Source organism: Penicillium nucicola (assembly GCF_028828085.1).
Source record: "Penicillium nucicola strain IBT 29836 chromosome Unknown utg000009l, whole genome shotgun sequence".
NCBI classification, from domain to species: Eukaryota; Fungi; Ascomycota; class Eurotiomycetes; order Eurotiales; family Aspergillaceae; genus Penicillium; species Penicillium nucicola.
The window spans coordinates 70,482-85,571 of record NW_026643133.1 but is presented as its reverse complement, the minus strand read 5'-3'; the positions used below and the strand labels follow the sequence as shown (position 1 = coordinate 85,571).

Here is a 15,090-nt window from a genome sequence, read left to right as displayed (position 1 = left end):
TGAAAAATATCATGGCAGCCTCCAGAATTCTTTCTATTCATCTGTCAATCCAGCATAACAATATGCTCAAATCATGCTCCTGCCTTGACCGGGAAAGGCCATATGGCTCTCGCCTCTTCTGCGGATTTCTCCCCAGCAACGCTTTCAATGTACATAGTCAACAATTCCTCATTCTGCCTCCTCTTCTCATCCACATCCAATCCTGGTGCGACCCATCCTTCCGCATCAGTGTCAAGGCATTCTTGCGCAAGAGCCTGAATCTTATACCAAGCTTGATACTCAGAGAATTGGCGATCGTGCGTATCGACCTGCTCCTGCGTAAAGGATAAAGGGCATTCTCCAGAAAATCCAAGGTCCGACCAATTCTGAAAGAATACTATCAAGCACGCACGAAGAGGGAGAACGCCAATTTCGGAGACTTCCCCGCATCGAAGGAATAACTCTCGGAAGACACGGGGTACGTTCATGGCCCTATGCGCTGGTTTATTCTCAAGCAAGGTTGAGATCTCATAGGCCTTTGCCAACTTTACTTGGGACCATTCGCGCATTGCAAGCATCTTGCCATCCTCATCTAGGGTATCGAAATCATCGCGCAGTTTCACCTCAAATATCCCCTTCTCGTAATCGTAGTTCTGCGGGGGTTTGAGAAATACTAGCCATTGGGTCTGGAGAAATGCAGGGAGAACAGAAATCGACTGGAGGTCGATGAGGGATACTATTCTTGAACACTCGTCAGAGGCGACGAAAATGTTTCCCATATGAAGATCGGGATGCCATAGAGTAGGCTGGGAAGCTTCCCCTTTCAATATTTCGTTCGAGTCTAAAAGTTCCATGACACTCTCTGTTGCTTGTAAGAGTTCAGTTTGTTGTTCGATATCTCCTTTATAAAAGAGTGCTTGATCTTGCTGGCCGTTCTTTGATATTCGTAACATTTCGCGCTTTGCAATAGAAACCCCGAGGGTTGAAACTGAATAACCTAGTAACAGTTAGTATATAAACTGTCAAAATACGCAGGGGACTCACAAGGTCCTTTATCAAAGTCCAGACTTGGATCAGGATTATATCCTCGATGACAAGAAGGTCCAATACAGAAGGATGGATCAAGTTCATCATCAAGGGGCTTGTTTGGTTGCTCTATATCCGTTCGAAGATACAGTCCTCCATAAGCAGGGAAATGAATAGCTGATAGTTGAGCCTCGATCTGGGTCAAGTTCCTGATTAACTGTAGCTGATCAAATTCGGTCATACTACCCCAAACTTGAAACAATGGAACACCGGCGGCTTTCTCCATGATTATATATTCTGCACCGACAGCATTTGAGTTGTTCGAAGACCAGGCAAGAACACGAGGGACAGGGATGCTTGTATGTTTTCTAACTGTTTTATAGGATATTAGCCACTGGAAGTAGAATTATACCATTATAATGTACTGTATTCGAGAGCGCCGACTTCACCAGCTGTCGTTAAGGTGGGCGGGCCAGCAATGTGGCATGGAATTTTTGCTATCACTTCGGATCCATTTTCCTTTCTCATCAAGAAAGCCTTGCTGAAACCTCCTTCCATTTTGTCAATAGCTGTGACCTGACTGAACTTTCCGCCGATTGTTGCAGTAGTATTGCAAAGTTCATCCACATCGAATCGGACGTATCTTCTGTTTAGCTGATATTCTTCGTTGGCAAGAAAATAGCCATTGGTGTAAGCGAAAAGCTCCTCCTGTGTAATGGGTGCACCTATTTGAACAATTAGAAACTGAAAGCAGCTGCCTTTGCACCAAATCCCTTTCCCTCTTACCTCGACATGTTATCGATAAAGACGATCCAGGTCTGCCATATCGATGTGTAGTAAAATTTCTGAGTGCTCTTAGCATTTTGAGAGCAAGCGTTCAACACACACGTAAAAGAAAGAGGTGGTAGAAGGGATGCCGGCAGGGAACTCTGAGACACTTCGGGCGGTAACGTAATTCACTACCGAGTGGCCACCACCCCCCAGTGGCCACCTCCAAAACACATAGTTAATGCGATATATTACAACTTGGTATCTCAACAGCAGCTGCCTATAGGAACTTTTCCTTTTTTCCTATTTATTCTTATATGATATCCAGTATATTGAGGAAGTTTTAAGGGATTCAATGTGTTAGTGACTGAGAAATATGTATTTCTAGATTTTAGTAACGTAATTTTCGGTAATTTTTGAAAATGATGATAATATCGTCTTCTACTCTCTTTGAAATTGGTATATCTTACTAAGAATATTTATCGATGCCTATCCACCAATAATGAAAGTTACATTAGGCTGCGGTGGTTGTAATAATATATCGCATTAACTATGTGTTTTGGGGGTGGCCACCCGGTGGTGGTGGCCACTCGGTAGTGAAATACGTTATGGTAGATGAGTCAGCAGTCTTAGCGTCCACCACGGGTCCACGCCTACACCTTTGAGATCATATAATAGCTATGAATGAAAATTGCGTCAGCTAGACCTGCTATCTAGGCCTCTGCACAGGACCGAAAAGACCGCAACCAAGATCGCACCAGACCCGCACCGCGCGGTCTTTGGTCCTATACCTTGAGACCGCTGGGCGGTCCTACCTTTTTTTAGGACCGCACCACTGCGGTTTGGTGCGGTCCTGCGGTCCTGTAAAGAAGCAAAAATTCTAAACCCCCGTGGCATGCATAATTTATGTAGAAGCCGCCGGTATTTTTGAGTATTTTGCTTTCAACTCATACTTGATTTTATACCATTCAAAGGTAGGAGGAAAGACTAATTCTTTGTTTAGCTGCTATAAATCTCTGCCAAAAAAGCGAGGATTGACTGATTCTTTCAGGAATGGCTGATTTGATTCTTGTTTCTATTAAAGATATACAAAATCCTCATCCTGTCTCAAGCGCTTTGGAACACGCCCAGAGGAACGCCTCTGAGTAGTCCTTTCTTCTTCCAAGTGGCTATTATCAGGCAGGGGAACCTCATCATCCTCGAGTTCAATTAGCTGATCCGATATAGCCCTTCTCTTTCCAAGGGCTCGCGCATTAGGATTTTGGATAGTTTCGGCAGAAGCTTCAGAATTAGATAGGTCCTCTTCATCATCACTGATTGGATCAAATTCTTCCTCTTTCTTCTGGGCATCCTTCTGCTCTTTCTTTGCTTGCTTCTCTTGCGTAGAAAGATACTCATCAATCAGGGCAAGCTGCTCTGACTCCACGTCGAACTTTGTTGTACACATAAACAACATCAATTCCTTAATTATCTGCGGTTTTAATGAGCCCCGGCGATAATGACAGATATCACGGGCAGAGTTAAACAACCGCTCAACGCCAGAACCACTAGCGGGTGTTGTGAGGACGTCTCGGGCAAGGCTTGCCAGAATAGGGTATTCATTTCGGTGTTCTTTCCAGAAAACGAGAGGCGTTGCTTCAACAGTACCTAGTAAGGTTAGTATGGGAGAAGAAGTATACAAGAAGGGATTAAATTAATACTTCCAAGATACCGTGTAAGCTCATCTGAAGCCGTCGCTTTTGACTGAAGAGATACAGTAGATCTCAGAAGGATGTCAATATCAGAGACGTCTTGACTTATAGCCTGGAGAGTTGATGTAGACTGTGTCTCTTCGTAGCGCTGCCGGTAAGGCTGAATATAAGCCTCTAGCGACTTCTTATAGCGTGGCCCCCAGTGAGGTTCCCATTCTGATGTTGTAAAGAACTCTAGCTTGTTCCGTGGCGCCAGGATAGTCGCAATTGCATAGAGATCACCAGGGATATCATCAGTCTTTCCATAATACTCGGTAAGCTTATCTCGCGCACGATCGAGCGCGGACTTCATCACCCTCTTCCAACCAACCTTCTTCCGCGCGAGCTGCGCTTTCGCCTTATCAATGTGGGTGAACAGGGCGTTATAGATACCAAAGACGTTGTGAATGGTCACATCTGTAGTTGCTGAAAGAGACGAGGTGAATTTGAAGAAGGGATAGGTGATTGACAGAAGATAGTCAACTTGTCGCCATTCATCTCCGTCCATCCTCATATCAGTAAGGTTGAACTGGACACAGAAATCATCAAAGGCAGACTGTAACCGCTTAGCACGCCGGAGCATAAGGAACGTTGAATTCCACCGTGTCCGAACATCTTGTATAGGCATAAGCTTTGGCTCTTTTGTCTGAAGCCGCATTTGGAATTCTCTTTTGGTTACCTGCAGCACGAATCGGGCGAGGGACGTGGCCTCTCTGCGATAGTGCGATTCTTGTGTTCATTTCGTGGACTGCAACATCTGCATCTGAAGTTATCCAACTTCCCGGCATCAAAATCCGACATCCAGGACGCAATCCGACACCACCAGTCTACGTTGGAAAGCCTTGTCTGTCATGAGCGCCAACTCGCTCCTATCGACGCTGATGGCTTGTTTCAAGATGATCGGGATGTGTCGCCCGCATGGATAACAAACCTGTCTCCCATCGTAGACCTTGGCCAGCTGTCTGCTCTGGCGCTGTGTGCTAGTCCATCTGTGGCTGTAAGTCTTCCTCGGTCCACTTGACGTGTGTATACTAACAGAAATAGCGGCGGTGCCATCAACCTATGGCGAAGCAATCCCAGCTCCAGATCTTACATCTGCGGTTCAGCGGCCTCGAACGAATCCACCAAGACATCCCACGAGAGATTACCACCTTTCCCCATGAGATGCGCAAAGAGTATTCTCGGCGTCCTCGTTCGTGGCCGGGTTCCATGGACTGGAATGCCTCCATTGATGACAACTACGATCTCAGTTTCGATGAATACTTTGATAGGCCACGACTCGAGTATCTAGACCCGCAGGAGGCAGTCCCTGCGTCTTCTGCAGCGATTGCAGAGGCCGAGGATTTTGTGTCATTTGCTGACTGGGCATTTGGCCCCGACGGACTGCCAGCTCTGTAGGTCCTCGCGTTTGGAGACTTCTCCCGCGGTGATCGATACAGGGACCAGCAGTTTTTGATACGTCGTAACTGTTCTTCATGCGAGTGTGGTGGCAAGGGACGTGCTGGCCTTGCATGCGATGACACGACGCGGTTGCCTTTTCGTGTGGCAAATATGAAGGACCCTTCCATTTGGGACGGTGCTGTGGTGGACGGAGCTCGTTTACTCTCCGCGTGCCCCGGAGGCGGGCTGATGGAGTCACCGTACGAGTTGTAGATCTGCATTGTCGCTTTCTGGGTCTTCCTCCGTGGTTCGCAACGGACTGCTACGCGATGCAACGCGTTCTATGATGGAAATTTGTTCAAAGAAAGTTAGGGAATACGGTTATGGTCTATTTTACGGGAAACTATCGAGCTGCGATTTTTGAATTCAATCCAACGAGTCCACAGTAGGCGTATGGAACTTGTAAAAGCCCTCTGATCAAGATCAAAAGAATTCGCCACGGCAGGCCAACCTCAAATTTTTCATGCATCCAAGTTTCTTTGACAATCATTCAAGTACTTGAGATTATCGCAGAGAATTCCAGGACTTAGAGCTGGGATAATGATGATGCCAGTCAATCCCTGATCAACAGAACTACATAATTATGAGAGACCAGGTGTGATCAGACCTGCAGCTTAGCGCCGACATTGCGATCTGGACTGCAGTTCAAGCCGGGCTCGGATTACAGTAACGTAACAGACCCCCAAGCTGCGCAGAGCCCCAAGCTGCGCACCCCACCCAAAAACGCGTCCATTAATTAAACCTCTTCTCTTTAACCACCCACCATGCCACCAATTCGTACTCAATCCTCTCAAAATCGTACCGAGCAAGAGTGTAGGCTTTCATCGGCAATTGAGGCAATTCGAAAGCAAGGATTTGACCATTATTTGCAAGGATAACATTCTCTCGGCCCATAAGCTTGTTATTTGTCCCAGATCAAAGTACTTCCAAAAAGTTTGCTATAGCGGGTGTAAGGTGGTACAAGTTCTGTCTGTCAACTACTATTGAACCTAACACTGATAAGCGACGATGACTTGCAGGAAACCGAACATCCGATTAGCCTAACCGAGAAAAACTTATATTTTTTTAGATCCGCTTATCGTGAGAGCATAACTTTGAGCATCGATCTTGCTAAATTAAAAAGCCCGGGGAAACCAATACTCGTTCCTGGGGCTATCCAGTTCACTCCGAGGAGCTGTATGTATCCTAGGAATTATGAGTCTGATCCCTAGGAGCGACCAAGAGCACTCCTAGGAACTATGCTATGGAATATAATCTCAGCAACATGAGGGTCTTGCGAAAGCGGTATCTGATACGGGTAATCAATTTGGAAGGCAAATTTGAACGCGGGCAAAGCACAAAGACACTGTTTGAAGACACATGATGTTGATCAACAACAACGGTCATTTGGAAGTTGACCGAACGCACAATCAATATCAACGATGCTCTCCACGATAATCAGTGTAAGACATCGTCGACGAGTGGTAAAATACTATAGTGGTGAAGGATGAGGGTCAATTGCAAGAAAATTTGCACGTTGATCTGGCGGAGACTTGTTTAATAGGATCGCTCAATGGTGTGGGTCCCGGAAGCTTTCCATACTTCCGCTGCACATAACAGCTACGATTGGCTGCTCCTATTCAAGCCTGTGGTAATTGAGGCATTTTATCTCAGGTATGGTGCAAGCGGAATTATCAGGCAAGCGGGGAAGCCTGTCACCTGAAGCGGTCCAAGGGCCATACGATTAAACCCCTCTACCCCGCTCACAACCTAGTTTCTCCGTTCTTGTTCAATCAAATCATCATGAAGCTTGGCGCGTATCTCGATTACAGTCACGGGCAGTACGAATGCACTCTTTGCGAAAGGCATTTTGGCAATGAAGCTGCTCTTTACGATCATTGCAGACAAACAAGTCGCCATGCGTGGTGTGAACGATGCTCCCGAGTGTTTGTTTCGGGTTCTGCAAAGAATGCACATCTTCGAGAATCCAATTTCCATCATATCTGTTCGAGCTGTCCTCAGTTACTGGACATTGAGACTGACAATGATCTTGAAGATCACCTAGTCGAGTGTCATCATTACTGTCCGAACAGTGACATCTGCTGTGATTCAAAAAAGCAACTTGAAGAGCATGATGTTGAGAAGCATTGCATTTGTTTGAAGTGTGGAGAATTTTTTCAAAACAAGAACAATTTACAAATGGTACAGTAACAGTGATACCAATGGAGCAATGAATGACATTTGCAGCCATTACCTAACCAGCCAACAGCATCAACAAAAGCACTATCCTCGAAACATGGAATGCTACGGCTGCTACCAGACATTCAAAACGTTCTCTGGGATGATGATACACCTGGAATCTGGGAACTGCGAGTCGGAGGTGACCAAGGATGAAATTGCTCACGACTGTTTCCAAAGCCGGAAGTAAATTGATGACGATATCGAAGATGGAGGATGGACTTACGTATGTCCGAGTTGTACCAAGAATTTTTCCAAGCTTTCAGCGCTTTACCAACATGCAGAAGACGCCGGTCTCTGCTCTCATTCAATGAAGGAACAAGGTTGTCAGGCGAAATTGGAACGTTTCATTACTAGTCGTCTTCGGTCGTCCCAGAGGATGTTCATTATACTCCGGACTGTGGGCAGTCACTGACATTAACATATGCCCAGCATTTGTACTTACGGTCTAGCAATCTCATTAACTAGAACAGAGTCGAAGTTCCTTTATTGAGCTTTTTAACATGAGTGCTGCCCTTAGGGCTCAACATTTGTGAGTATACTTCTTAGGAGAGTTTGCAATTTAAAATGGAACACGTGCCAGTCAAAGAGCGTATAGGATCTATAGGGTAGATATCAAGACTCGTGTTGTGTCAAGAAACCAGGGTTCTGCGACCGAGATAATAGTTGCAAGAGACGCAGCTGATTCGGACAGTCCCGCAGCGTGAGCGCTCGCAGGGAGCAGAACATCTCATTTTGCTCCAATGAGATATCTAGAAGCAGGGTCACCTTTGACAATGACAGCGTGGACAGAGCGGGAAGCGCGGTCAAATTCCCAATTCCCAGATCCTCGTTCCTTGCACAGCCGGTCCCGATAACACCGACCTCGAACTCCGATGTCTGAAGCCCAAGGCTCTCCCAGCACAGAGCACGGGCAAATGCAGATGGCACAAATCCAATGCACAGATGATCAAGACACCAGTTCTGACAAATGCACTGTCGCAGAAAAGCAACATCGGACGGATGTTGGAGTCCTTCCCATTCAAAAATCGTCAGACAGGAGAGCCTAGACGCGCCTTCCTAACGGTGCACAGTTTCAGGACAGGTCCCTAGTCGCCATCAATTGCTTGTCAATCGCAGGTCTAGACGGGTGGGTGCCGGTCTCAACGGACTCAAATTTACTTAGTCGATTTGGCTTCAAGTGGGTGGATTGGATATCAGCTGCAACTGATCCTTCACGTCGTCGAGAAATTGCTGATGTGCCGTCGCCTCGTCCGAAGGACCCAGTGTAGCCGGTGAATTTGGCAGCACTGCCAAACGGAATATAGTGTAGTATGCACATCGATTAAACCGAACTAGGTGAAAAGGAGCCTTGATCTGTAGGTGCCGAACATGCTAAATGTAGCCTGCGAGAGTCCCTCGATCTGTTGTAGTTTCCATCTGGTCGAATAGGACCACTAAGACAATCTCTTTAGTAAAGTTCGCTGCTACTACAGCTGCATACCCTTGCTATTCCTTATTGTTGTTTCAGTCGGCGTAGTCACAGACGCTCCGGAAAACAAGAAATGGGAAGTTTTTCATGAACTCAACCGTTTTTATTTCCGCACAAAGCACCCTTAAATCTCAAACTAGCTGGTCTCGCCGCCTGCCATCTTTCACAACTGATTTGCAAATGCAATCAGCCCATAGTGTATTACTGGTTTTTCAGCATCTCGTGAAGACCGTGAGGAAAACCTGGACCGATCACAATTGAGGCATATAACAGATGCTCCATGGTCATATTCTGTTTTGTATAATAGGCCCTCTCCGGTTGGTCTTGCAAAGTTGGCAACTGTCCGCGGCCTCATTCTGGCTCGGATGTTAGAAATGAATTCAAGATCTCGACTATTTTCTGTGAAATTCTGGGCTTAGAGTTTAGCGAGCGCTGTCAGCAGGACCTTGGATGGCCTACCAAGCATCCCTGTTCGCTGAGATTGACCACCGCTTAACGATTTACCGAGATCCTATTAGATCACGCCTCCAATGTGTTCGCTGTTTGGCTCACCGCAATGTCGCCTAGTCGAATGCCTGCGCTGCTACTTGGTATACCTCCATTGATATGAGTAAAACTCAAGAGCAACTGTATCGACGCCGTTGCACCATATACATTGCCTTATTCCTCACATGTAAAATAGGCAATAACGATGGTGTATTTCCCGATACTTCCCAAAATATACGTACTTTGATATGTCAACCGTCGAGGCAGATTCCGTTGCGTTGCATCCAGCATTAGCTTTGCGGCTGCCGTCTCCTAGGGGTAAAGCGCATATGTATTCATTGCCATCAACTTCGAGAGACGATCCAAAATGAGGCAGCAGCTGTAAGTGCTCAGCTTCCTCCTTATTTCTATCAACATGCTTTGCTTCACGGATCACTCGCCGCAGTCAATGGTCAATCGAAACCCCTGGGCACTCCACGTTTATTGGAATGAGAGCTGGCCCTAGTGTATCTGCACCTAGACAAAGTTTCACGTTGATAGCCAACGCCAGATATGTAAATCGAGAAAGGTGAGCGGTAATTTGTGTTCCAAACGCCCCACAATTCTCTACAATTCCATGTATGATATGGTTCAGTTTACAATACGTCCTCTGTGAGGGAATACATAGCCATTACCACAATCGCCAGGATTGCCAAACTATTCTACGAGATTCCATGAGGCGTTACGGTGTTATAACGATGACTCATTCCGCTGTTACTGACCGGTACGGGCAAGAGAATTCTGCCAGAATTATAACGCGGTATCAAAATGAAACATGGCACCTATTTTTCGACTAGGAAATGCCGATCCAAAAATAACATTGCTTACTCGTCTTTCCACCTTGCAGTGCTTGTAAAAGCAACCTTGGGGTTGACACAGTGATACCAAATTCTTCCATACATGTTACAGACCCAGCAACCTCATCTCTATCCAGACTCCCCGGCACATCTAACTGTACCACTTGGTCTGCTAAATAAAGCCCAGTCACAGACTTTTGCGGTGCCACCGTATGTTGCTTTCCGCAATATACGAATTGTAATACCCTTGTACCGTATGGAAAATCTAATTTTAGAGTGAACAGGCATATGCGTTCACCGCCGACAATTCCTCAAGTACACTCATTTCTTTGGGGTTTACATAAAGTAGTTTTATGATCTTGGGACCAACATACTTAGTTAATCGCCATGTCAGATCCAGAGGAAAGAGACGCTTTCACCCATCTGCTAGAATATCTTGGAAAGAGTTCTAAGTCCTCCTACGATTTCGAATTATCCTTTCCTAGGGCTATGGGTGGGCTTTCCGGGCTTATCAATCGAGCGAAGGGGTCCCTTGAGAACAAAACGGGAGAGAAGTGGGACTGGTGCCCTCTTTCTCAGCCTGTTCCTGAAGCGAAAGGTGATCATATTATCGTCTGTTTGACACACTTTTGGGACGGGGTAAGTCACTTCTAAGGGTGTATAATACTTTTACTAATGCCGAATCCTCTAGGACCGCTATCCTGAGTACGACCAAGTACTTGCATCTGAAAAAGAGGCTTTCGAGCGTGCTTTTTTGGCCCGATTAAGCGTTTTGGACCGCGAGGCAAAGATTGATACAGAGAGCGACCCGATCACAATCAAGTTGACTAAATCATTATTCGGTGCTCATGTGACCGACTCTTCTGGGGAATGAGAAATGCAGATATTCACCGACGGTAGGAGAAAGACCGCCTGATCAAATTCCTCTGTACCTTAACGTGGGAGGCCGTGCACCGATGCTCATTGTCGATCCCGATCTCCCTCGTCAAATGAATTTCTCGCTTTTCAGAAAGGAACTGGTCCTAAACCTTCTATAAATGTCATCCCAGGATGGAAACGAGGACGTTGGCAGTAATAGACGGCAGGAGTAATTATCACAGTAGCGATGAGAAAATGCAGGAGAGGGTTGAAATTATCAAGCCGGATCTTTGCTATTCTGCGATCCTCGCAGAGAATGCCTATGAAGCGGACGGACAGGAGTACTTTTAAGCGTGCCAGGCTCCGTCAAATTAATACTAGGTCGAGATGACCTGAGCGAGCACCGAGGAGCTGCCATAGAATAGACTACGTTTACCGCCGTCAAGTGCATTGCTGCAGACGATAATTCTTTATAGCCGCTCTTTAGTTGGCTTGCTTCTCACCACCGTAGTAATTGAACAACCTATCGCACTGCTAGAGGCATTTTATTTTCCCCAAAAACGGATATACGGACACCTCCATTCAACCTGTAGGGGAATCCAGCATGTATTTGATCCGCAGAGAAAGAGTCGTGCTGGCTCCAGATAAGTGGTGTATCGTTGGACGTCGGATTTTCATCTATCTTAGTCCTTCTCCTTAATGTTGACCGAGATATAAGCGTTTAAATCCTGTTTCGTGCCCGAGTCTTAGTGTTTCCTATGGGTCAAAGCCATTATCAGCTTCTAAAATTGCAGCTACATAGATATCCGGCGATAAAGACGAGGGAAATGCGTTGAATTTTCCTTACGAACTCCGATTGGATATTCTCAATCTCGCAATCTTGAAGCAAAATACAATCCACATGTTTGTCCAAATGCAATAGCCATGGAGTATGATCTGTTGAATCCAATCGTTTTCGAGGTCAAAGTATCTGCTTAAGCATGCACGAAAACCTTCCGAATTCCGTGGTCAAAACTAAACCTGTTTTGGAATGCCAGCGTACCTACCTGCAATATCACGATAGATCCGATTCCCATATACCCACCAACAACCTCCAATCCCAACGGTCGAAATTAGCGATACGGACCTTCTAATGTTCCTGAACAGATTCGCCGCACTCACTCTCGAGGATCCAGAAAAGACACAACCGAAGCAGAAAGAGTCCCCCGAAACGCAAAAGATCGCCAAGGTGGAGCTGCTCGAGAATGACAGGGAGGAGGAAAGTGACTTTTTCTCGGACATATGTTCTTCAAAGCATTGTGTTTATTGCGGGATCTACAAAACATGCGCGCACCCCCCACACCTGGGACAGAATATAGGGACAAGAAGATTGACCCGATGGATGCTGCTGTTGTGACCGACAATGCCGCGAAGCTTGCGCGAGATCTTGTGCAGGAGGTTGGACCACTCTTGATTCCCATGTGATAGCATCCAGCAAGGGGATTTTGCAGCCTCGTGCCTCAAGCGAGGCATTGCTCCGACACCATCCGTCGAAGATGGTCTGCCATACAACAAGGGTAAAGCAGATGTAGCTGAGTGGTGCTACATTGGTCCTTCTATCATCATTTGCAGATTTCCGTGGGCCAGAAGTTTAATGAAGACAAAATCCTTATGCTGAAACTCCTCCCGGAATTTTGCATGGTCGAACTTCTCGACATTCCCATGCGTGCCTCCGATTCTCTCGCTGAAGGTCTAGTGGAGTATTGCAAACACTAAACTTCCACAGTATGGCATCGTTTTACTTCCCAGGTTCTACTTTACATTCATCATATTATGCGGTACAGCAAACTGAGAGCATCCGAAGACCTTCGGATGTCTTAATTGCGTTTTCAAATAATCACTAAGGACTATTGGGAGGTCTCTAGAACACACCGAGATCCCCCGTTCTGGCCTAAGGAGGGAGAGGAAGAAATAAAACGAGTGCACGAGAGCGTGGAGTTATGAATGATCAATGATTTCTTTTACGTCCTGAAAGTTAACGTGGTCACTGGCAACTCTGGGACAAATTCTTTTCCCAGGTGCACTCTGTAACCCAAACATTTCGTTTGACACGAGAACTGCATCCCCAGTGAGCTGCTTGGCATCACATCTAATTGTGACTTCCCAAAAAGACTGCGGTATGCCCTGTTGGATTCAAAATCGGAAGGTATACGTGTAAGTGGGAGACCGTCGACAAGCAGTTCTCCGGTCAACAGGTTATAATGCACCAGCGTATGTGCGCTGTTTATTGGCTGACGCACGCATCGTGTGACTACCCAATAATCCACATTGGACACCTTTGACCATGTTGATTGTTCACAGTAAGCGGCCCAAGCTTCGTGGATCGCGAAGCCCATTCCTGAATCCTTGTGTTGAACAATGTGGTTTGCTAGGAATGAGGGACTTCGATAACTCAGGACTTGCCAACAGTAGTAGAAATTTGGAACCAGTGAGCCTCTTTCTCTAAATGACTATACTTACATCAGACGATAGATAAAAAAGTTTGGTTGAAGCGAACGATACTTGCATGAATCTCGCCCAACCTTGAAAGCAAAGACTTCTGAGCTATTTGGCGCTCTTTGTGTTCACTTCTTCAATGTTCTGAAAGCTCCTTTTTGGTTCGTTCGTAAATAGCCCTAGAAACAGGTGAAAGATCTAAGTAAAGATACTCCTCCTCGGCTGTACATACAAAACAGGCATTCGCTCAAACTGAATAGAACATGTGGTTTCTCTAAAATGTGGCACAATCAATTAGCTCGGTATAGGCCGTGCACTTCACATAAGTTCTGGTCCATTGAAGCTTGCAGGCTGGTTTTGTAAACGTCTGCTTCTACGTGTCCCAGTACCTCGAGTTCCTTGATCATTCGTATCTAATCGGTTGCTAGAATTATGCTTTTCGATCCTTGAGCTCTTTCTGTCGTCGGAGTTTGCGCCAGCCCTGTTCCTCTTACGAGCTCTCCGACCGCCTTCCGGAAAATGACCATATGTTTCAAGAGGAACAGAACCGTCAAAAACCGAAGGCACAGTAATCAAATTACTGGTACCATTCTCCGTGATCTCTGTTTGGCTCAAACCTAATTCCGTGTCAGGCATCTGTAAACGTCCTTCGTGCTTCCATAACATTCCTGGCAATATGCCCCATTTTTCGTTCCATATGCCTCTTTTGACCCAGGTACGTTTCACGTTATTATAAGCGTTGGTGTTGATGTCCAGAGGGGAAGAAACAAGAACAGTATCATCTGGAGAGCCATTTTGAAGTTGTTCCCGCTCCTTTGATATTTGGTAGATGAACTGATGGAATGGGCGTGATGCCTCGTTTTTGTGCTTCTGTCTTGCTCGTCGCTCAACGCGCTGTTGTATTATGCTGCCGTTATATGGTTGATTGGACCAAGACTCTGCTTTTTCCAGGGGAGAAAACAAGTTGAGCTTGAGTGCTGTGCTACTGTCTGTCTCGGACGCGGATGACATGTCACGTGACTCTTCGTGCATCCACCGCGTTTCAGGCATGTTCTTCCATGGTTCATTCCATATTCCTTGCTTTATCCAGTTCTTCTTCACTGTGTCTCGGGCGAGATTGTGCATATTTGTGCCGTCGGGAACGGCAAACTTTCGATTTTCGATTCCTTCAATTATGCACGCTTCTAGTTCGTCGACCTGGACGTCAAATTGCCGATCGGGTCGTGAAGCTTCATGATCCTTCTCCAGTTGCCATTGCCGACGATCACGGCGTTGCTCCATCTCGGAAGTACCGCAAGGGCTTTGAGATCGTGTTGAATTGTGCGACTGACAAGACGTGTGCGACGGTGCGCGTCTGTCGAAACGCGACCGGTCAATATCGAGTCGCGTGGGATTTTCAACAAAGGTTTTGAGCGCGGTGTGGACAATAGATAGGCCGGATCCGATGCATCCAGGCATTCTGAGAGAATGAATTTTCAGAGAGATCGAACTCAGAAGAATGGAAGTGGGTGAAATAGGGGAAAGGTTGTGACAGAAGCCAGTGCGACGTGAGCGCTAAGCTGCGGCACTAGCGTGCGAATAGTCCTTCAATCAACTAATCGTACCCGTTAGATAGCCGCCTAGTGTTCGACATTTCCAACATTTTGCGAACCCATTTCCATGTGACTGTGTTATCTGAAACGAATGAGTCCCAAACCCCAGGCTCTGTAGCGCTTAAGCATACTTTTTTCTCTTTACGAGCGTCAAGCAACCATGCCTTTAATACTTCTTCTGAGTGTGTCCCTCGGCTTGAAATTGGTATATT

At 46.2% G+C, this 15,090-nt stretch overlaps 6 protein-coding genes across 6 annotated transcripts; 3 read left to right on the top strand and 3 right to left on the bottom strand.

Moving 5' to 3' along the window:
• Positions 1 to 71: 71 nt before the first annotated feature.
• N7511_008369 (uncharacterized protein) lies at positions 72 to 1,867 on the bottom strand (the record flags this gene model as incomplete). The annotated part of the gene is made up of 4 exons (XM_057130746.1): positions 72 to 976; positions 1,024 to 1,377; positions 1,431 to 1,730; positions 1,792 to 1,867. 4 exons carry the CDS (start codon positions 1,865 to 1,867, stop codon positions 72 to 74), a joined length of 1,635 nt encoding a protein of 544 aa, XP_056981477.1.
• A 984-nt stretch (positions 1,868 to 2,851) lies between these two features.
• N7511_008368 (uncharacterized protein) lies at positions 2,852 to 4,161 on the bottom strand (the record flags this gene model as incomplete). The annotated part of the gene is made up of 2 exons (XM_057130745.1): positions 2,852 to 3,420; positions 3,474 to 4,161. The coding sequence occupies 2 exons, from the start codon at positions 4,159 to 4,161 to the stop codon at positions 2,852 to 2,854; spliced, it is 1,257 nt and encodes a 418-aa protein (XP_056981476.1).
• N7511_008367 (uncharacterized protein) lies at positions 4,129 to 5,156 on the top strand (the record flags this gene model as incomplete). Its single annotated transcript, XM_057130744.1, has 3 exons — positions 4,129 to 4,500; positions 4,548 to 4,897; positions 4,943 to 5,156. Coding segments are annotated over 3 exons (936 nt in total), but the record flags the coding sequence as incomplete, so codon positions are not given.
• Positions 5,157 to 10,340: 5,184 nt separating this feature from the next.
• N7511_008366 (uncharacterized protein) lies at positions 10,341 to 10,827 on the top strand (the record flags this gene model as incomplete). Its single annotated transcript, XM_057130743.1, has 2 exons — positions 10,341 to 10,592; positions 10,645 to 10,827. 2 exons carry the CDS (start codon positions 10,341 to 10,343, stop codon positions 10,825 to 10,827), a joined length of 435 nt encoding a protein of 144 aa, XP_056981474.1.
• A 1,116-nt stretch (positions 10,828 to 11,943) lies between these two features.
• On the top strand, positions 11,944 to 12,275 carry N7511_008365 (uncharacterized protein; the record flags this gene model as incomplete). Its single annotated transcript, XM_057130742.1, has 2 exons — positions 11,944 to 12,073; positions 12,163 to 12,275. The coding sequence occupies 2 exons, from the start codon at positions 11,944 to 11,946 to the stop codon at positions 12,273 to 12,275; spliced, it is 243 nt and encodes an 80-aa protein (XP_056981473.1).
• Positions 12,276 to 13,604: 1,329 nt separating this feature from the next.
• N7511_008364 (uncharacterized protein) lies at positions 13,605 to 14,744 on the bottom strand (the record flags this gene model as incomplete). Its single annotated transcript, XM_057130741.1, has 1 exon — positions 13,605 to 14,744. The coding sequence occupies one exon, from the start codon at positions 14,742 to 14,744 to the stop codon at positions 13,605 to 13,607; it is 1,140 nt and encodes a 379-aa protein (XP_056981472.1).
• Positions 14,745 to 15,090: the final 346 nt, after the last annotated feature.